We start from the raw sequence: 22,030 nt of genomic DNA, 5'->3' as shown, positions 1-22,030 counted from the left end.
GTATAGAAATAATTCAGTTATTTGAAAAAGGAAAGAAAGTCAGCTCTTTAGTAATTTTCACTAGTAACTTGGAAATACAACAAAACAAAATACAATACAGTATTTTTAATTTGTCATAGAAATGGTATTCCAAATTACTCTGCAAACAAATAAATGAGACAGAATAATGAAGAGATATGCTGAATAAGTCTTACATCTAAACCGAGATGAAACGCAGGCATCTAGGCTGGTACAAATGAATCTGCTCTAAGATAGGTCAAAGGAAATGGTTACTATTACCTTTAATACTTACATGGCAAAAGAATGAATGTTTGATTTTAGAGAAATAGAACAGGTAAGGGAAATAAGTTGTGAAAGGGTATATTACTTTTTGTACCTTAGAATATTTTTTAATAAAAAATATGACAAGAGTAGTGTATGTACTTTTCTTTTTATCCTGCATATGGTATTTTAGAGTAAAATTTACTAAGGGATTAAAAAAGGTTTAAAAACTATGTTGGATAAATATCATTCTAATTTTTGTGATGTCAGGCGGACATCCTTCTCTCGCTAATGTGTTTTGATACCACAGGGGATAAAGCTTTCTAAGTATTTTCATCTTCATGGCGAATGGACTTAGAGATACGCAGACATGAGTATCCTCCTCTTCCTGGCTGCCTGCTTCCTTTGAAGTTATGTAAAATGAAAGAAACACTGGAAGGGCTGTGTTTAAAAGGAGTATTTCTGATTGCTCATGTAACATAATATTTTCTCCCCTCAATTTCCTTTCTTTTGTACCTGTATTTTGATAGTAATATAATAAAAGAGGGGAAATGGTGCTGAAAACTAATCTCCCAATTATCTGGTCTATTTCCTATGTCTTTAAATCGAAATAGTCCTTTCTAGCTAAGCATTCATTCTTCAGAATTTTTTTTTGGTGTGACTTATCTGTCTCTCCTTTCTTGTTGTAATCCTTAGTCTACATGTGCCTTCCATTTTATAACCTCATTCATTCATTGAATGCTAGGCACTTTACCAGGGACTGGTGACGCAGTGCTGAATTAGGCTCCCAGAATCAGACGCTGCCCTAGTAGATGTGTTCTAATGGAGAAGATGATACCACACAGAGGTGCTGACTATTCCCAGGAGGTTTGCTGACCTAGCTTATTGCTTTTCTTCCTGCTCCCTCCACTATCATCATCTTTCCTGACTTGATCATTCACGTAGATGATCAATCTAATATTCCACCCTCTTATTTCCTTGACTTAATCACTCCCAACAATCTTTGTTTTTCCACCCAATCTCACCCACCCATTACCTTGGATAATATTGATAAAATACCACCTCTAAATATCGTTTACCAACTTCCTTTCCTGACCTACTTACTTACTTAACATTCCCACTTTAAGAATTCTGTAACCCTTTTAGAACTGCTAATCTGTTGACTCTACCATTTTTTTCATGTCCATCTCCTCCCCACCCTCACCATGCTCTTACTTCTTGTCTTATTGACCTTAGACACACAGTCCTTTGTTATCTTACATAAATCTTCAGTTCATTTGCCTCTCTGTTCATATAAACTCTGCCCTTGGTTAAATGGAACTTCCCACCTCCTCTGCATTTGCACGTCAGCACAGCATACATCTGGGAGGAAGCACACAGCCACACTGACTAGTGTTTTCTGAGTGACCACAGTTGACAAAGCGAGCCTTTAACAGATACATTAACAGATATTCTACCACATGGCCTTTGTCAGCGTGCTTTTGTACTTTCTGAAAATGATTTCATATCTCCTCTCATACCTTTAGCTCTGCATGCTCACTTTTAGCTGATTATATTGCCGCTTCTATCACTGAGACTGTTGATGTAATCAGAATAGAACTGCCATACCTTACTTCCTGGTCACCACATCTAACAAGCTACCTGAATCTGTTCCCTTAGATTCTGCTTTTGCTCTTCTTAGAATGATCCACTTTCCCTGCAATTGTGTAAGGTCAATCCTTCCTCTTGTATAGTAGGTCACATCCTCTGTCACCTACTCAAGGGTTTTTTGTTGTTGTTCACTTGTTTGTTTTCCTGCATCTATACCTATGCTTTGCATCATCAATTTCTTCCTCTTTGCTTGGTTATTCCCATCAGCATGCAAGCATGTTGTGGTTTTCCCCCCAACACCCCAAATCACACCGCAGGTTCCTTTCTAGCTACTGCTCTTGTTCTTTGCTCCCATTTACAGAATCGTCTCAAAAGCGTTGTCCATTCTTCTTGCTTTCTCCCTTGAATTTCTGATCAGGCTTATCTCCAATCCACCATTCAAGCTGCCCTTGTCAGGGTCACAGTAATCAGTAGATGGTGACACCATTCCCTTAGTTGTTGAGACCAAAAGATTTGTCATTATCTTTGAATTTTAATTCTTTCACACCTCACCCCTCACATCCAAACTATCAGTACGTCTGATCTGATCTTCCTTCATATTGAGCAAATCTATGCCTTCCATCACTGGCGTCCTATACTAGGCTGCTGTCAACTCTTGACCAGACAATGTAGAAGGCTTCTAATTTGTTTCCTTGTTTCATGTTTTGCCACTTAGAGTCTGGTGCCACACAGTAGTTAGAATAATCTTCTAAAAATGTTTGTTCTATCTTATAATTTCTATGCATGTTTTTCCATCCACTTAGAATAAAACCTAAAGTCTCTACCATGGTTTTTAAGACCTTATCAGGGGCCAGTAAACTTTTTCTTAAATGGCCAGATCCTAAACATTTTAGGCTAGGGTGTTACGTATGCTTTCAGTTGTTTCTGCTGCTGTTTCTTTCTCTTCTTTCTCCTCCACCTTCTCCTCCTCTTCCTCTTCTTTTTTATAAGATTTCAAAATGTGAAAACCATTCTTAGCTCAAGTCATACAAAAACATTTGGTTGTGGTTTGTCAGCCCCTGCTTCCAGGATTAGATGTCTGCCTGTCTTATCTGTCCTTGTCATCTGTAACTCTTTGTCACACTCACTGGGATTTAGATGAATTTTCTTGCTCTCCTTCAAATATGCCAAGTTCATTCCTACCTTAGGGCTTTGTATTTGCTCTTCTGTTTGCTTGAAATACCCTTCTTCCAGAATGCCCATGTTCCCTGCTTTTCTTTATTTTGGTCTCTGCTCAGATTTTATTTTCCTAGACAGAAAAAAAATGTCATTTGATCAAACTTATGACTTTTAAATAGCTGCTTCCTCTATTATTCATTCTTTTTCTTCCACCTTTCCCATTTAAGTAGTTAGTACTACATTTTGGCTTAGGCCCCAAACCTGGGAGTCATCTTTGACTTTTATTTCACCAGTGTAGCCACATCGTATAAACAGTGTCGGCACACAGTAGGTACTCAATATATCCTTTAAGCAATAAATAGCAATTAAAGTTATTATAATACAGAGTGGTGAGTGTTTTGAAAAAGGAATCCATAGGTGGGGTGGGGGGACTCAGTTTGTGTGGCTTATAAAAAAGTCCTTCCAGGAAGTTAGTTTTGGCCCAGATCTAACTGATGTCTGGGAGTAGCCAGCACGAGGAACCTGCATAGTAGTGATGCTGAGGGTTTGGGTAAGAGGGGAGGGTGTTAAGGCAGGAATCTCAGGTGAAAATGCAGAGGCCTTTACACAGTAAATGTTTCAAACTGGAAAAACCTAATATGGTTGAAATAAAGAATTATTCTTTTGCCAGTAAGTTTATTCTGTTTTTCCCAGTGTTTATTGGGAAAGTCTACTTGCTGCCCCATTTAAGATGTTGTCTGCGTTTACCTTCATTCTCTAATCAAACACACAGATAATTAACAGATCAGCTTCTATGTCTTGAACCAGAGTGGCCCCAGAGAAAAGATTGACAGATTGGTCTCGGTCTTTCCTATAAAGGGAACCATACATCATGTTCTATTTTTTGGTTTGACTTCTTTAACTCAGCATAGCATTTGGATTCATCTATCTTGTTGCATTATCAGTAGTGAAATTTTTTATTGTTGCATAGTATTCCATTGTATGGATATACAACAACTTGTTGATGAATGCTTGCATTGTTCCCAGTCTTTGGCTTTTATGAATAAAGCTGTTCTGAATGTTGTATGGATATTTTCCCTTCCTGCTTAATACCTAGTTGTGCACTTGCTGAGTCAGTGTATATTTAACTTTAAAAGAAATCTCTAGGGGCTTCCCTGGTGGCGCAGTGGTTGAGAGTCTGCCTGCCGATGCAGGGGACACAGGTTCGTGCCCCGGTCTGGGAAGATCCCACATGCCGCGGAGCGGCTGGGCCCATGAGCCATGGCCGCTGAGCCTGCGTGTCCGGAGCCTGTGCTCTGCAACGGGAGAGGCCACAACAGTGAGAAGCCCCTGTACCGCAAAAAAAAAAAAAAAAAAAAAAAATCTCTAAACTGTTTTATAAGTGGTGGTACCATTTTACATCTCCACTAGTTGTGTAGGAGAGTTCCAGGTGCTTCACACCCTCACCATTCTAGGAGGTATGTAGCATTATTTTGTTTTTGTTTTTATTTTGCATTTCCCTGATGACAAATGATCTTGAACATCATTTCATGTGCTTATTGGCCATTCATACATCTTCTTTTGCAAAGTCTGTTATTCACGTTTTTAAATGGACTGTTTGTCTTATTACTATTGAATTGTAGGAGTTCATTAAATGGTTTGAATAGAAATCCTTTATGAAAGGGGTCCCCAACCCCAGAGCTGTTAGGAACCGGGCCACACAGCAGGAGGTAGGCAAGCGAGTGAAACTTCATCTTCCGCTCCCCATCACTTGCATTACTGCCTGAACCATCCCACCAAGCCCCTCTGTCTGTGGAAAAATTGTCTTCCACGAAACTGGTCCCTGGCGCCAAAAACGTTGGGGACTGCTGCTTATGAGATGTATTTATTGTTGGGAGAGACAGTCTACCATGGGCCCTGAATATCCCTGTATATTCTTTCTGGTTATGCCAACATGCAAGGCCTGACCATTCTTTATCCAGGTCATTTCTCAGGACTGCGTTTACAGTGAAGCAACTATAGAGATGAAGTTATATCTCTGTGGATAATGAGCGGGTTTGTTACTGTTCACTTAAAAGTGGTGATTCCCCCAAACTCAGTGTTCTTTCCTTGTTATACAGTCCACTGCATGTGTAGGTATCCATCATTCATCAGGGATCTCTGCATCATCCCTGTGGGGTGGTGGGTTAGGGAACCAACATGTATAATAGACTCCTTTTTTCTCTGACTGAGGAGTCTTGTGTTTTCTGTCAGAATTCATGGAATAGTAACAGGCTAACTTAGCTTGTATGTAGGGTAAAGTCTCAGCCTCTGCACAGTTCTTGACATGTATTGCAATGTTTTCTCAGTCTGTGGCTTACCTTTCATTTTCTTAATGAAGCTATCTTAATAAAAAAAGAGCCTTTTGAAAAGTGGAAGGTTTACATTTTGATGAAATCCAACTTTATAGTCAGTGCTTTTGTATCCTAAGAAACCTTTGCCTTCCTCAGGGTTGTGAAGATTTTCACTATGTGTTCTTCTAGACATTTTATAATTTTAGCTTTTACATTTAGGTCTAGAATTTAGGTTCACATTCTTTCATGTGGATATTCAATTATTCTAACACCATTTGTTGAAAAGATTCTTCTTACCCCATTGAATTACATTGAGACCTTTGTTGAGAATCATTGACTACATAGATTCAATATATTTCTGTACTCTCTTCTGTTCTGTTAATGTTCCATTAATTCTACTTTGATTACTGTAGCTTTTCAGTAAGTCTTGAAATCAGATAAAGTAAGCCCCCAACTTTATTCTTTTTCAAAATTGTTCTATTGTAGGTTCTCTGCATTTCCATATTAATTTTAGAACCTGCTTCTCAATTTCTTCAAAAAAGCTTGCTGGAACATTGATGGTGATTATATTGAATCTATAAATTATTATTTTTTTAATGTATTTATTAATGGATTTCTTGATATTGAGTCATCTGATCCAGGAACATGGTATAGCATCTTCATTTATTTAGGTCACTTTTCTCTCCACAATGTTTTATAGTTTTCAGTGTATAGATATTTCCCTTCTTTTGTTAAAAATTTTCCCAATGATTTTGTATTTTTTTGATGCTGCTAGAAAATGATATATTTAAAAGTTTTATTTTCTAATTGCTGGTAGTAGTTAGAAAAAAAATTTGTTTTTCTATATTGAATTTTATTCTGTGAGTTTGCTAAATTCATGTAGATAATCATCTCATTTGCTAATAGACATATCTACTTCTTCCTTTCTAATCTGTGTGTCTGTCGTTGCTACTGCCTTACTGCACTATCTAGGACCTTCACTACAATACTGAATAGGAATGGTGAGAGCTGACATTTCTTCTCTTGTTCCCAATTTTAGGGGGACCAACATGTTGATTTGACCAACATGGAAGTTATAATAGCTGGAAGACTTTATTAATGGGGACATTCCGTTTATTAAGTGTCCTATTCTGGGTCATTAAAGCAAATTAAAGCATTGTTAGGGTTTTTGGATGCCTGAACTCATCTCTTTAGGAACTTTGCTGTAAGGACCCCATAGAATGTGGATTCAGTTAGCTCCCATTTCATGGAATGGCATATTTTTCTCTAGTAAATTATGACTTGCTATTGATGAAAATCACCTGTTTCCCAGGGCTAATTTGTTTTGCATTATTGGGAATGTTTCCTTGTGCAACATTGTAGCAAATTAATAAAAATAAAAAGAAATGAAAAAATACACCTAATTTCCTACCATCCCAACTTAGCTGCTTTTGGGCATGTACAGTTCCTTTTCTTCCCATTAGATTTATAATCTTTAATTTAAATAGATATAATTCTGGAGTTTATTATTAGTTGGGCATCCTCATCATTTCCCATCTGGACTATACACGTACCTTCTCAACAGGTCTTTCTGCTTCTGACGCTTCTGATCTCAGAGTAAAAGTCAAGTTCTTTGGTGGCCTGTAAGGCCTGCAGTCCCCTCCATCACAAATTTTTTCCAGATATCTGCATGTTTAGAGCTCTCACCTCCTTCAAACCTTTATTCTAACATTCAGGTTTGAGGCCTTCAGAGTCTTTTCTGTGAGCCTTTCTTTTTTCTTCGACCACCCTATTTGAAATTTCATCCCATCTCCTAATGCTGCTTATTCCTCCTCCTGTTTTTGTTTTTCTCTATAGCTTAACACTACAGTGAGATGTATGTTAATTATTTTACATTTATTGTCTGTCATTCTTTATTCTTCCCCGTGGAGAATAAAGCTCCGTGCAGGTAGGTATCTTTGTCTCTTGTTCACTGGTCTTTTTTCAGCACTTAGCACAGCGACAGGCACTTAGTAGGGAATTAATGTTTGTTGAATAATGAATGAACTCCAGCTCTTCTCATACGTATTTCATACTGCTCCCAGTGTGATCCTTCCAAACCCCCTGGAAAAGCTGTTTGTGTGGCGGTGCTCTACCATTCCAGGACCTGGCATCTATCTTCAGTTGTATGTGCTATTTTTCTTTTTGGGTGTGTGCTTTTGTGTGATGTTTTAGTCTGAAAGGTATTCTTGTCTAAGTCTTTGCCTCCCTAGCTCTTACTTACCTTCCCCGTGGCTTCCCTTGTCCGTTCTGCCAAGTTGGGTGGTTCCTCCTTTGGTCCCTTGGTGGCATGTTAGAGGAATTAGACTGCTCTGAATAATACTGTTTCCTTGCTTGCGTTTCTCCTTCCAGACTTAGGTTTTGACAGTCTCTGTGTCTGTATTGCCTAGAACTAGGTGCTTAATGATTTACAGCTTTTTCTGTGTTGCTTGGAATATTAATTTTAATAGGATCATTCTTGTACTAAGTTTTGGTTTTTATTTTGCATGTGCCTAAAACACATTGGTATATTTTCAGATCTTTTCTATGTTTTCCATGATAGTCTGCATTTGACAAAGCAATTATTTTAATTTGAAAACCTTTTGATATTATGTTGCTATCTTTTGTGGATACCATGGATTATGAATTTATAGATTTATGGGCAGAGGTAAGGAAATTATCCTCTCAAAATAATGCTACTCAGAGTAGCTGTGTGCTGCTGTTAATCTGAAAGGTGGGATTAACGTAGTTACTAGTTTAATGGATAATCTTCACACAACATGAATTAAAAATTTTTAACTTATTTTACAGGGAAGTGTTAAGAGTAGTCGACAGATCTCACCTCAGGAATTCATCCATGAACTGAAGATGGAGTCTGCAGATGAGAGGCTCTTCACATGCCTGGAGTCCCTCCGCGTGTCTTTGACGAGTAATCCCGTGAGGTAATTCGTCTATCTGAACATGAGGGCATATTACTGAATTAAACAGATGCCATGATCTGCCACTTTTATGCAGTACTTCATGGTGCCTCTGAGTAAATAGGTGGTCTACCTCAATAACTTCTCAAGGTAAAAATTGAATACATAATTTTTATATGCGTGTGGAAATACAGTCTCAATAGTACCTTTTGTGTTTATTACTGAGTGATATATAGCCTGTGGACTTTTAAAAAAGTCATTCTTTTTTTTTTTCTTAGAATTTTTAAAAACTTAAGGCGTTTTTCAAAAGAGCACAGTCATCAGAAACTGTCAATTTAATGGGGCTGAGTTTCACTCTGAATTTTTGTATTGTACATATATATTGGTTCATTCCTGTTTGATATACAAGAAATACCGTTAATTTATTATTTCTTTTATTGGAATTGGTATCTTTATAGGAGCCTATAGGAGGTTAGCATTGTCAGACTTAGCAAATAAAAAAATAGGACGTCCAGTAAAATCTGGGTTTTAGACGTAGTTACGCTAAAAAATTATTTGTTGTTTTCTCAGAATTCCAGATTTAACTGGGTGCCCTGTATCTAGCCACACTACAATAGGTGTCTTGATAAATCAGTTTTTAGAACTTTTAGTCCAGCATATTCTTGAAAAATTTTAAGTAGGAATTGTTATAAAATGTCTGAACAGTCATAGAATCAGAATTTCTGAGCTGCAAGAGTCTAAGGTAGATTAGTTTTGATTTCTTATTGTATAATGAATCTTATTTATGCATAAATATATATATTTTCTAGCCCTCTCTATATATACATATACATGTATATATATATATACACACATATATATATGTATGCATATGTGTGTGTGTGTATGTGTGTGTGTGTGTATAAAATATAGACAAAGGGCTAGAGGGCCAGAATGAAAAACTATGATTGGAGGTTAATGATATATAAAATACTTTTTTTGATATTCTGATATTCCGGATGTTTCTGAAGTTTGGCTACAGTATGATAAAGATCCTTGACAGTATAAGTATTTAAAATAAAAAGACCCTACCTGCTGAGAGACATGAAAATGAGGTTTAAGTAAGGAGTATGAAGAATGAACAAAGAATCTCTGTTATTTCAATTTTATCTTTACAATTTTTCCATATTTTACCACTTTCAGTGTGTTCTCTCGGCTGTAAATTAATGGTGGGCATGAGACCAGGAATTTCATATGTCTTATATACCTCTCCTTACCAGGCACAGTGCTTTTAGCACATAGAAAGTGCTCAGTGAAGATTTGATTGAAACAATTTTAACCTTCTTCAGTCTTATATTGGCTATTGCTAGAAACTAAGTTGAATTAGGGGTTTATTTATTTGACAGGTATGGTCATACATTAAGAGCTCTGGTCTCCAGCTTAATCTTTACCTATTAAACGTTTTCATTTAAAAAATGGTTATTGAGCACCTGCTGTTTTCCAAGAACCAATGTTTTGTTTCCAAGTACCATCTTAGATGTGGGTCTTGAGTAAATAGCAAAGCAGGTCCAGGCCCTGTTCCTGTGGAGTTTAAATGTAGAAAGAGGGTATTTTGGGGTCAACTGGGGAGCTACAGTCATTTTTCAGTTTATCTGGCAGCTACTGGGCACTGGAAATAACCATGGAATTTCAGTATAATAAGAAATAGACCCTGCCATTACCTCTTCTAATTTTTCATATTTTGAGTAGATGAACATGATAGTGAAAGAAGAACTGTAAGAGGATTTTATGTATGAATTCAGGCATATTACAATGGATACACTTATTTATTGTGATTCCATATAAAGACACTGGGATATAATGCTGTATGTTTCTTTCATTTGAAAGAATAAATATTTCAAAAATAAAAATTTGTGGAATTATTTCCCTGGGAGTGGCCAGTTCTATTGAGCCAATATACGTACAATAGAATATATTATCAGCAATTCACAAGTGTTGCTGTTTCCTACGAAGTGGTCTTTTTAATTGGAAAGAATAGAAAACCATATCATTGGAGAAATTTTTCTGAAATCATGGCACTTTACGTAGATAGAAAATAGAGACACTCACGAGTATTTCTGTGCCCAGTGCTCCAATTAGAGAAATGATTTAGCTGAACATGTAAAACTTGAAGCTATTTCTGATCAAATCTTTGGACTTTGCAGTTAGTTATGATGTGTCTGCTGATAAAGTCAGTTTTTCATATTTTCTTTTTTATGTACAGTATGTGACTAAATTTCAAGAGAGAAGGAATTCCAATTTTTTGTAAGCTTTTGAGATTATTATTAGATCTGTAGTATTACTGAGAAGATCAGAGTGAAATTCTTTAATGTCTGTGAATACAATTGAAAAAGAAGCAAGTGAACTAATTAATGACAGTTCTCCAATGCTGGTTTGGGATCAGGATTTATTTAAATCAAAAATCAAGGAAAAGGTAGAGTACCCCTGCACCACCCATCCCTGATATGCAGTATTTTAGAGCCATTCACCAACCTCTGAAACTCTGCATAGCAATTATGAGACATGTCATCCTTTGACTATCTGCATAGTGAATTATGTGAAAACCAGTGCTTTAAGTACCAAATTCTTGGCCTTGTTTTATAAAGAGTTGATTTGAAGATCACATAGTTCTTCTGTTTGAAGTTTTATTGATTATTCAACATCAAGGACAGTTTTGTGCTTAAAGACATAGTAGCTTTATTTTTGGAACACAAGTGAAAAGACCAATTTCTTCAAATTATCAAACATAACTTTTAGTGGATCTCAACACAGTCAACAATTATGTTTGAGCTTTCAAATACGTGGAGGTAGAAACATAAAAAGGTAGACACTAACATCATTATGATTGATATTAAGCGTTTTAGTCCATACTCATCTTTGCATATAGCAAATTAGTTATAGAATGCATCTTCATTTGCTCAAGTTGATGTGGCCGTCAAGGATAAGGTTTCTGTCTCAGAAATACCAGTCTTCTTAGATCTTTGTGTTTTGTGGTTTTAGGCATTATCTTCCTTTACTCATGCTTAATGTGTGCATTTTGAAGTTTACAAGAAATATTTTCCAATTTATCATTTTGTTAGAAGATTTCTAAGGAGGTTTTGGAACTAGATTTGATTAAGTTAACTGTAACTTCGAGAAGATCACTTTAGAAAATTTTGCAGTAAAATATGTGTTTATTGCAGAGCAAGTAAGCAGCCTGTATGTGTCATTATTCCATTTAATCAGTGCTATGTTTGGAGTGTAGTTTTCCTGCATTTCTGGGCTTGAAAACATAAACCTGGTAGGAGAGCTTATCTTTGGAGTTGCTGAATGTTTTGTGCCACGTACTGCACATGAGGATAGAGACAGGAGGCTTGTGGCAAGCAACGAGATCACTGTATTCCTTGGTGTCAACCTGATCTGAAGAAAAAAAGTCAAGACAAAAAATTGAAGTTACTAATAGTTTGACTTACTATAAATATTACTTTTATAAAATGTTAAACATATAAAAAAAGGCTGTGTCATTATAGTGAAATAAGTGCCCACTCACCTACTAATGAGGCTAGCATATAGATTACTGCCTATAACTTTGAAGCTTCTATGCCTCCCTCCTTAATTCAGTGTCCCTTTCTCGCACTATTCCGTGGTGACCACTGTCCTGAATTTTGGATTTCTTTGCATTATAGATTACCATATATGTATTCCTAATATATTGCTTGGTTTTATATCTTTTTGAACATTATTTAAATGGCATCATCTTCTATGTACTCTTTGAAGACTTGCATTTTCCTCTCAGTATTTCATATATTTATGTATGCTGTGTGCAGCTACTCACATTTTATCACAATTAATCATTTTTCATACCTTGTTTTTATATTTTAGGAACATCCGTTGTAAATAGTACACGTATGCTTTTTAAAAAAAATCTTGTCTGATAATCTTTGTTCATATCAATTGTAGAAATATATTGGGATTTACATGACATTTCATTTTGAATTTTCAGTTTATGCTGCTTTTCCATGTTCCTCTTCCTCCTCCTCTGGCTCACCCCTCCCCCATTCTTTTCTGTATTCTTCTTCTTCCTCAAATTCTTTCTTTCTTTCTCTTTCTTTCTTTCTTTCTTTCTTTATTCATTCATTCATTCATGGCTGTGTTGGGTCTTCGTTTCTGTGTGAGGGCTTTCTCTAGTTGTGGCGAGCAGGGGCCACTCTTCATCACGGTGCGTGGGCCGCTCATTGTCGCAGCCTCTCTTGTCCTAGAGCACAAGCTCCAGATGCGCAGGCTCAGTAGTTGTGGCTCACAGGCCTAGTTGCTCCGCGGCATGTGGGATCTTCCCAGACCAGGGCTTGAACCCATGTCCCCTGCAGTGGCAGGCAGATTCTCAACCTCTGCGCTACCAGGGAAGCCCCTCAAATTCTTTTGATAGGTTTTAAATTTCTCATTTCATTTTTCCTCATTTACTAATTTGGAAGACATTCTCTTCGATCTTAAAACAGAAGAGAAATTTAACATGCACACGCTTAAAAAGGAAACTGTACATGCGTGTACTTAAAAAGGGACACAAAAAAGCAGTCTCTCTTCCTCTGAACCTAAAATACGTTAACACCAATCATCCTCTCTTGATTTGTATGCTAGTTCTGTGTGATATTTTAATTTTCTCTTTTTTCTTTTTGTGTATTGTAAATTAGCTCTTGTTACTACTGAGATATACTACAAATATGTATTTATGTATATATGTTTATACACATACATACTCATCATTCTTTTGTGGTTCTTGCACATTTTTTTCTGATTTTACTTTTGCTCAAGTATATAATTACATTCCTGTAGTGAGAGTCCTGTGATGGTAAAACTTTGTTTTATTTGTTTGAAAGTGACTTTATTTGCCTTTACTTTTTTTTTTTTTTTTTTCGGTACGCGGGCCTCTCACTGTTGTGGCCTCTCCCATTGCGGAGCACAGGCTCCGGACGCGCAGGCTCAGTGGCCATGGTTCATGGGCCCAGCCGCTCCGCGGCACATGGGATCTTCCCGGACCGGGGCACAAACCCATGTCCCCTGCATCGGCAGGCGGACTCTCAACCACTGCGCCACCAGGGAAGCCCTGCCTTTACTTTTGAAGAATAGTTTTCCTAAGGGCATGAAATTGAGGTTTTTTTGATATCTTTTCTTAGTCCATTGAAGATATTATTTTTTCTTCTGCCTTACATTGCTGTTTTTGAGAGGTAGGCTCTTTTATCTAAAACTCATGCTCTTCTAGGTCATCTGCCTTTTCTCTCTGGTTTTATTATGTTTTGTTTTTGGTGTTCTATAGTTTGTTCTATGTGTCTAGGTGGAATTTCTTTCTTATTTGTTTTTACTAGGGATCTTTTTGGGCTTCCTGAATATGATTAGTGTCTTTCATAAGTTCTGTGAAAATTTCAGCCATTAACTCTTTGAATATTGATTCCCCCCTCCCTCAGTTTTGTATGTGTTATAGAGTTTCTTACTCCATACACCATTATTTCCTAATCTGTTTGAAGTTTCCATCTGTTTGTCTCTCTGTACTGTATTCTGGGAATACTTTGTAATATCTTCTGGTTTCCTAATTATTTCTTCACCATTGTCTAATCTGCTATTTAATTTATAAGTTGTATTTTAAATTTCCATTATTATAATTTCATCCTCATAATATTTTTGGCTGTTTCAAAACTTCTTATCTTTTTTCATAATTTTTCATAATGCTCCTTGATTATTTTTATCCTGTTTATTATTTCCCTAAACATATTAAATATTTTATATTCTCTGTAATTTTAGTAAATAAAGGTTTCCTAGGCCTACTGCTGGTGTTGGTTATTTGTTTATCTATTTTTTCACCTTTACTCATTTCTTGTGTCTTTGTGTGTTTTGTGATTTTAGAGTGTGACCTCCTATTCCTTGGAACTTTTTCTTTGAGATTTATTTTGAAGATATTTTGCTAGAATGAGTTAATGTTTTTCTACTACTGGGAACGTAATGATCCAGAGCCGCCTTAAACTAAAATGACCAGTTTGAGGTTTTTGTTTTTTGGGTTTTTTTTCCTCCACATATGTGTGTGGCTGGGTTATGAATTATCAGAAGAAATTTGCCTTGATGTCCCCCTTTACTGGGCAGGTTTATTGCTAGGACACCTTCTTACTTAAGGTGTGGCCCTTTGAGAGCCTTGCTTTTTGCTGGCGTTTCTCAGGCTTGATGGTGGGCTTGAGGCTGTAACACTTGTTCTATTTGCTCTGTTCAGCTACCACAAAGGAGATGTTGCGTTTCCAGGGCTTCATGTTTGTCCCCCAGAGCAGATGAGGCTTGAGGCAGGCTTACCTGTCTAAATTCCTCTCTTTTTCTCTCTCTTTAAATTTTGCTTTTGAGGAGACTGTACTTTCTTGTCACCTCAGACACAGTTTTAAAATCATGTCTCAGTGACTGTTGTTGGGAGGGTGGTCGTGGATATCTAGTTTAATACCAGGAAAAAAAAAGTTGGATAAGAAATTTTAAATTACAAAGGCATTGTATTCTTATGTCAAAAATCTGAATTTCTTAGACGGGTATAACCAGAAAAGAAAAAGTCTTCATCTCTTTTGTCATTTGATTGTCAAAGCCTGCTGCTCAGTGGTGAACTGTTAATAGGGTCTTGTGTGCCTTTGCCCTAAATTTTTAATGCATATGTTAGTATTATGTTATTTTACCTTACTGTTGCTTGCTTTTTTAATTTTAATTTTTTAAAGATAAACCCCAGAAATTGCAGGTTTATTTCCCTGCAGGATATTAATTAGTTTTATATTTAAATTATTGTTCTTCTTCTACTATCCTTTCTTTAAGTCACTCTATATCTTTTGATGTTTTTCCAATTCTTTTTGAACCAGCCTCACCATCTTGCTGGTTCTCTCATTAATGTGGTAAGTATTTGACACTGCTGGCTTTATTTGGGTGAGCAATGTTTTTATCTTTCTGAAAATCATACTTTGACATTAGACATTTGTGGGTGTGTTAATATTCCTCAGAAACATCCAAGAAATTCATGGAGAGAGTGAACCCGGTAAAAGTCTATGTTTCCTACATCCTCTCTCCCTCCCATAGTTGAGGGAAGGGACAATGAATATGATGTAGAGATTGGGTGTTACTTGAGTGAGGAAGGCTTCTTGTCCCTCCTTTATTATCACTGCCAATCCCCCCAGGCCTTCATCCTTCAACCGTGCCTGCAGAGTCCCTCCTCTTGGTCAGTGGATTCTATCAATGACATTGTGGTGGGGTAAGGGTGGTGCAGGCTCTTTAGAGAACTCAAACTAAAACATCTACAAGTCAAACGTTTCTCTTCTTAAAGCTTTATTATACCATATTATGATTCTTAAAGAGTTTCTGTTCCTTTCCTTGGTCTTACCAAAGATGCTTTCCTAGGAAGAAGTTGGAGATGAAATCAGAATCAAACTGTAATGCACATATATGTATATGTGTGTATTATACATGTTGTCAGGGTCCTGAGAGGAAAACAGGAACCAGAGCGCATGCTATACACTTTTTAAAAAAAGAAGTTAATGCCAGAAATTGGTTAAATGGGTGACGGAAAGACTGAGAAACCAAATAGGGAGCAGTGAGGTAGTGGAGGTTAGCAACAGCCGGAAGTTGCTCCACCCCTGTGCTGGAGGGAAAGGCAATGCTCTGGAAGCTCACAGCCTGGTGTTGAGTGGAAGAAAATGGATCCATGGGGAAGATGCAACTGTTGCAGAGAAACTGCCAAGGGAGAGAGAGAGGGAGAGAAACATCCTTGTTATTCTTTCTTCACCTTCCCTCTGGTCAAACCTAGCAGAGAGCAGTTGATTACAAAGCCTGGGAACTGCAGCCTGCAGATTCAACCCCTTTGAGACAAGAACAGAACAGAATAGAAGTGGAGAAGGGGAGTGAGAAGAAATGGGCTGAGTACCAGTGCATTATTTATTGGGATACATAATAGGTCAATAAGTGTTAAATTTTTTTTTCCAGTTTTTAGTTTCATTGGACATTTAGGTTCTTTATTTTAGTATTAGAAGATATAAACAAAAGTGCTTTTATAATGTGCCTCAGGACTTGTATCAGGTCAAAAACTTTCTAAGATACAAAGGGTTACCCTGCTTTGAATTTCTTGAAACGACCTCCATTTAAACACAGTCAACTTGGTCAAGTGAAATAAACAGTCATCTCTCAGGTCCTGCATTTGCTTCAGCACTTTTTCAGTATCTTTCTTTTGCTTGGCCTCCCAAAGTCTTCTTTCTGTATGACTCACCCCTAAATCCCACAAAAAAGAGACCTGTTACCATTTATTCAGTTTCCTGTAATTCAACTGCTGTCTTGTTTGACACGTATACATGCAAAATACTGGGTTTTATGGTGATGCTAATTACACTGTCTTTTTGCTTTTGCATTCTGAAATACATTTAAAAAGTAGATACAGAAGCAGGGTAAGAAACAAAATCAGCTGTAGTGCTGGAAAAGCTAGAGTGAAAAGCAAAACTGGGGATTGAAGGTGAAATATACTTCTTACTTCTTCTCACTGAATCACTTACCATGTAGTCATAGGTAGAGAGAATAGGTAACTGCAGGCCAGGTTCCTATGCAGGTAGGAGCATTCTGTTTTTTTCTCCACTTCCACCAATTTGATAAAGTAATTTCTCTTGGGGGATATTCCAATAAGGAGGTAGAGGGAGTGACCAGAAGTAACCCCCAATGTTGCTTTATGGGCAATATAGTAGAAGACCTCTCCCTTTGTAGAAATGAGGGAAGGAGGATAATGTTCTTTAATAATATGCTCCAGTTTATTTTTATTCTCTTGGTGTTTTGGAATTTAAATTAAGACATGAGATAAAAAGTTTTTTTTTTAAATCAGCCTTAGAAAAACTAGCAGTTTATACAGATTTACAGTGATAATTTCTGAATGGGCAAGAGGAGTAAAGGTGTTCCTTGGTAATGTACATTCTTGTAGTTTTCCTGTCTTTCCCTTTCCTTTCCTTTCTTTCTCTTTCTCTCTCTTCAGTAATGATGTCAGAAAGGTAAGTAATGTAGATGACTCTGTGTTTTCTTTCCTGTGCTGTTCAGTACAGTAGCTACTAGTCACTTGTGGCTATTTAAATTTAATTAATTAAAGTTTAATGAAAAAAGGGCAACATTTTCACGTGCTCAGTAGACACATGTGGCTGTGGCTACCATGTTGGACAACACATACATACCATTTCTGTTATATTTTATTATACAGTGCTGCTTAAATGCCTTGGTTCTTCTGAGTAGCTGCATATTTCTTTGATATATTTATTGCATGATTTTTATTTTCTCAAAATTATGTTCAAGACTATGAGAATACATATGAAGTTAAAGTCTTAAAGATTAAAGCTTATTTTTTAAAACCTCCAAGGATGAGTAGACATTCATATCAAGAGAATCAAAGAGTGATCTAAGGGAGGCTGCCTACAGCAGGGACTATAGTCTTGGTGGGATAAGGCTAAGGGAGTGGGCTTCCTACCAACTACAAAAAGTAGAAAAGGAAAGGAGAGGCTGGTCTGACAGGCAGTGCTATAGCTATGGTCCATGGTGGCCTTCACTTTGGCTACCTGTGGTCAGGATGAGGAAATTGGCAATATGGCACATCATAGAAGTCATAGAAACATCCCCTTTGGTAGATTAAAAATATTAGGTTCGTGTTTTTTTTAAACAGAAATTTCCTTAGAGATGTGCTTACTTTTACCTCTTACAAGCATTTTTTCCAGGTTGTTTTCCAGTAAGAAGTCAAAGCGTAAGGTTAATATTCTTAATATTCTCCTTTACCTCTTTAGACATTGCCATATATCTTGGGATCTGCCTTGCATTATTTATGTGTAAATTATCATTCAGGATTTGTAACTTTTATGACAATATTGCTTATTAAAGAAATATTTTGTTGAGAATTACCTCTAATTTTAGGCCATTTTGCTTGCTGTTCTTTCCAAAGTGCTTTAAATGAATGAAATATTAATGAAACATGCCCTGGAAGAAAATAGTTATTAATGTTTTCAAGTGAATACTAACTTGATATTTTTGAAGGGCAAGCCATTACTTTCCAATGCATTTTTCGCAGCAGCTCCAAAGCTGGTGTCATTTTTCTGAGAGACTCTAGAAGGTTGAATGTTCCCCACTGGTTGGGAGGCTTTCTCCTTTGTGTATTGTCATTCATACTGTAGCTTGGTTTTGGCTTATAGATATATTAAAATGTATTATAATTATTTGGTTTCAAAGTTAACTTTACCTGTATCTTAAAGCTTTGACTTTGAATGCAAGGTTAACAATAAAAGTAGAGTACATTGAAAATAGAGTAATTGCTTTTAACAGAGAAATACATATTTTCTGCAAATGGTGAATAAGAGCTATATAGCTCAGTTTATACTTGACATGAAAAGTCCTAGAATTGTAAAGTGCTGCCAATCTATTTTAAAATATGTCTCCCAGTCTATTCAAAGTGAAATATAAATTGCTGTTTGAATAGCCAAGATTAATTAAAAAAATCCTATTCAAACATAAAGTCAGTTACAATGTAACATAGGGTCTCAAATTTTTGCTTTTAAAATAAAGTATATGGGCCTCCCTGGTGGCGCAAGTGGTTGAGAGTCCGCCTGCCGATGCAGGGGATACGGGTTCGTGCCCCGGTCTGGGAGGATCCCATATGCCGCGGAGCGGCTGGGCCCGTGAGCCATGGCCGCTGAGCCTGCGCGTCCGGAGCCTGTGCTCCGCGACGGGGGAGGCCACAACAGTGAGAGGCCCGCATACCGCAAAAAAAAAAATAAATAAAAAATAAAGTATATGATATTAGGCATAAAAGGGAGTATATGATATTAGGCATAAAAGGGAGAATATATGAATGAAAACTATTTGAAAAGATTTGATTACTGCAATTTGGGAAAAAAAACTGCTGTTAATCTTAAACAATTTCTTATGGATGTAAAGGCAAAATATAAGAAACTTTCTTCTTTTCGGTGATAATTGCGTTTTCAGAAATGTAAACCTTCTGTGTTCAAATCTATAATAGCTATCAGTATGATGTTATTTACTGAATACTTTGCTTTCTTTGGTAAAGATAAATATTTTCAGTGGAAAAATTATTTGTACTGCAGGCACTAAAGCTTCTAGTTATTTGGTATCCTACAAATGAAAATTTATATAGTTTAGTTCTGAGACTAATTTTTTGGTCTTGACATTATGTGTTGAGTATATTGCTGAGTGGGTTAAGTAAAGAATTTAAATAAGATGACCCTTGTCTTGATATTCTCTGACATAACTCTACATAGAGAAATATATAGCTATAAATAAAGAAAGGCCTTAATATTAAAGGAGACACAATATATTGGCAATAGAAGGAAGTTTTAATTTCTTTGATTCAGAAAATCATATAGAATAAAACTCAATTTTATACTGGCCACAGATTTCTGTTTATTTTGTTACAGGTGTAATGTACATCAGAAAGAAATAGGTATACTTTTCATATGTTAAACATCTTTTGTATATTAAAATTTATAAAAGGTAACAGAAAAGAAACACCTACATTAAGGTTAGAACCAGTAAGGTCACCTGGAGTGTCTCTACAGGGCCAAAGAGAAATTAGGCTCATTTAAACAGAAGTCCAGTAACTTTGTACAGCGATGGAAATGCTCTGTGTCTGTGGTGTTTCAAACTCATCACAGGTGGCTATCAAGCACTTGAAATGTGGCTACTGTGACTGAGCAATCAATTTTAATTACTTTAAATTTAAGTATACACATGTCACTAGTAGCTACCTATTGGACAACACAGTTGTAGAGATCAGAAATTCATGTAATTTTTCTTGTGCATTTGTTTTGAGCCTTTGCACTCTTGAGTCTAGGTATGGCTGCTTCCTCTGTCATGCTGTGAATTTCTGAGGAGGGGGCAAAATGTTCTATTGTTGTAGAACCTTAATGTGGGGCTCAGAAGAGAATATCAGATGCAGGTTAAATGAACTTAAATAGTAAGGAGAGACTAGGGAAATTAAAGCATGAAATGAAGTGATATGCATGAGCCTGTCTTGCTTATTCTTCAGGATAGAAGCCAGGTATTTGAGGGTCTATATGGACCTATAGTTACAAAACTAGAAGAGGTGCAAGCACTTCTCCTGGTCCTCACATTGCTAAGATTCCATTTGGAGAGAAATGCCTAACAAACATTAAAGAATAAATGTACCACCAGCTCTTATCTAATTAAGTCCTTAAGTATGTGGCATGGATAACATGCCACTAGAGTACAGCCGAGGGTGTAATATTCTACCTGTGTGAGGTACCACAGTAACAAGAGGCATACTGGGGAAAGTCATAGAAAATAGAAGTAAATAAAAGATATCATCAGTTCAGTCAAGAAAAAGTATGGGACCAACAGTAAAGCATAGAGAGCTTTTAGATGCAAGCTGGTCAGAGAAAGTCTTTCTGAGATGGTGAAGTTTAAGAGATCAGAAGGACAAGGAACTAGATAAGAGAAGCTTAGGCATTGGTGCTGGGCCTGGAGCATCTCTTGGGCAGCAGAGAGACCTGAGGTGGAGAAACAGTGGCAGGCGGATGGGACCATCAGAGAGGTGGGCAGTGGCCAGGACATGAGGGTCTTAAAGTCATGGTAGGGAAATTGGATTTTTATTCTAAGTAAGTGGGAGACTATTAAGGAGTTTAAAGCAGGAAATGATGTATTCTAACTTACCTGTTTAAAAAGATCACTCCTGCTCTGTGGAGAGAATAGATTCAGGATGGGAGAGAGTGGACAGGGAGAGCAGAAGGGAGGCTGTGGAAGTAGCCACAGGAGGGATGAGGGGGGCTTGGGTAAGGATTGTAGTAGTGGTCGAGGGGCTGGGTGGATTTTGCAGATAAAGTGAAATAGAAACAGTAGGACATGTTGATGGATTGGATATGGGCTGTGAATGAAAAGGAGAACCCAAAAATGGTACCTGGGTTTTTGACTTGAGCAAAGAGGTCGATAGTAGTGCTGTTAACTGGTGTTGACTGAAAAAAAATTGCACAACCTAAAAGTTGAGAATTATGTTTTATTTAGCAGACTTACTGAGGACTTAAGCCCAGGAGACAGCCTCTCAGATAGCGCTGAGGGACTGTTCCGAAGAGGTAAAGGAGGGGCCAGGATATGTAGGAGTGTTTTTTTGTTTGTTTGTTTTTGCGGTACGCAGGCCTCTCACTGCTGCGGCCTCTACCGCTGCGGCCTCTCCCGCTGCAGAGCACAGGCTCCGGACGCGCAGGCCCAGCGGCCATGGCCCATGGGCCCAGCCGCTCCGTGGCATGCGGGATCCTCCCGGACCGGGGCATGAACCCGTGTCCCCTGCATCGGCAGGCGGACTCTCAACCACTGCGCCACCAGGGAAGCCCTATGTAGGAGTTTTTGTAAAAAAAAAAAAAAAAACCCAGGTAGTCAGAATATCAAAAAATTACTGCTAATTAAAGAAAACCAGACATCTCAAGTTAATGAATTTAGCAGTTTTCTGTGTATGGGAAGATGCAAGAGTCTGGGCTTGTTGAAATTGTTCCTTTGATATGCATCTTAACTATCCAGGGCCAGTATCGTGTTTTTCTCCATCCTGAATCCCCTCAAGGTGCACCCTTGGGGGTGGCTACAGAGGCTGATGTCTACAACATCCTTCGTGCATGGCAGGGGGCATTCGTCATCCATGCTGGGAGAGAGGAAAATGATTGTTACTGATTCCATGCATTTTGGAGAAGAAAATCAAATATCTCTTTTAAACATGTTAAGTTTGATATGTCCAAGAGTTTCACAATTTGAGATATCGGG

General features: G+C 37.3%; 1 protein-coding gene across 3 annotated transcripts in view; it reads left to right on the top strand.

Moving 5' to 3' along the window:
* Positions 1–22,030, top strand: part of DIAPH3 (diaphanous related formin 3) — a 550,032-nt gene that overhangs the window by 118,379 nt on the left and 409,623 nt on the right. For all 3 annotated transcript variants that reach the window (XM_060080302.1, XM_060080301.1, XM_060080303.1), the window contains one exon: positions 8,130–8,260. In XM_060080302.1, the coding sequence (XP_059936285.1) occupies positions 8,130–8,260 (131 nt within the window). The remainder of the gene's footprint in view (positions 1–8,129; positions 8,261–22,030) is intronic.

Source organism: Mesoplodon densirostris, chromosome 17 (genome assembly GCF_025265405.1).
Source record: "Mesoplodon densirostris isolate mMesDen1 chromosome 17, mMesDen1 primary haplotype, whole genome shotgun sequence".
Taxonomy (NCBI): Eukaryota; Metazoa; Chordata; class Mammalia; order Artiodactyla; family Ziphiidae; genus Mesoplodon; species Mesoplodon densirostris.
Note: the sequence above shows the minus strand (reverse complement) of the source record. Positions and strands in the feature narration are given on the sequence as shown.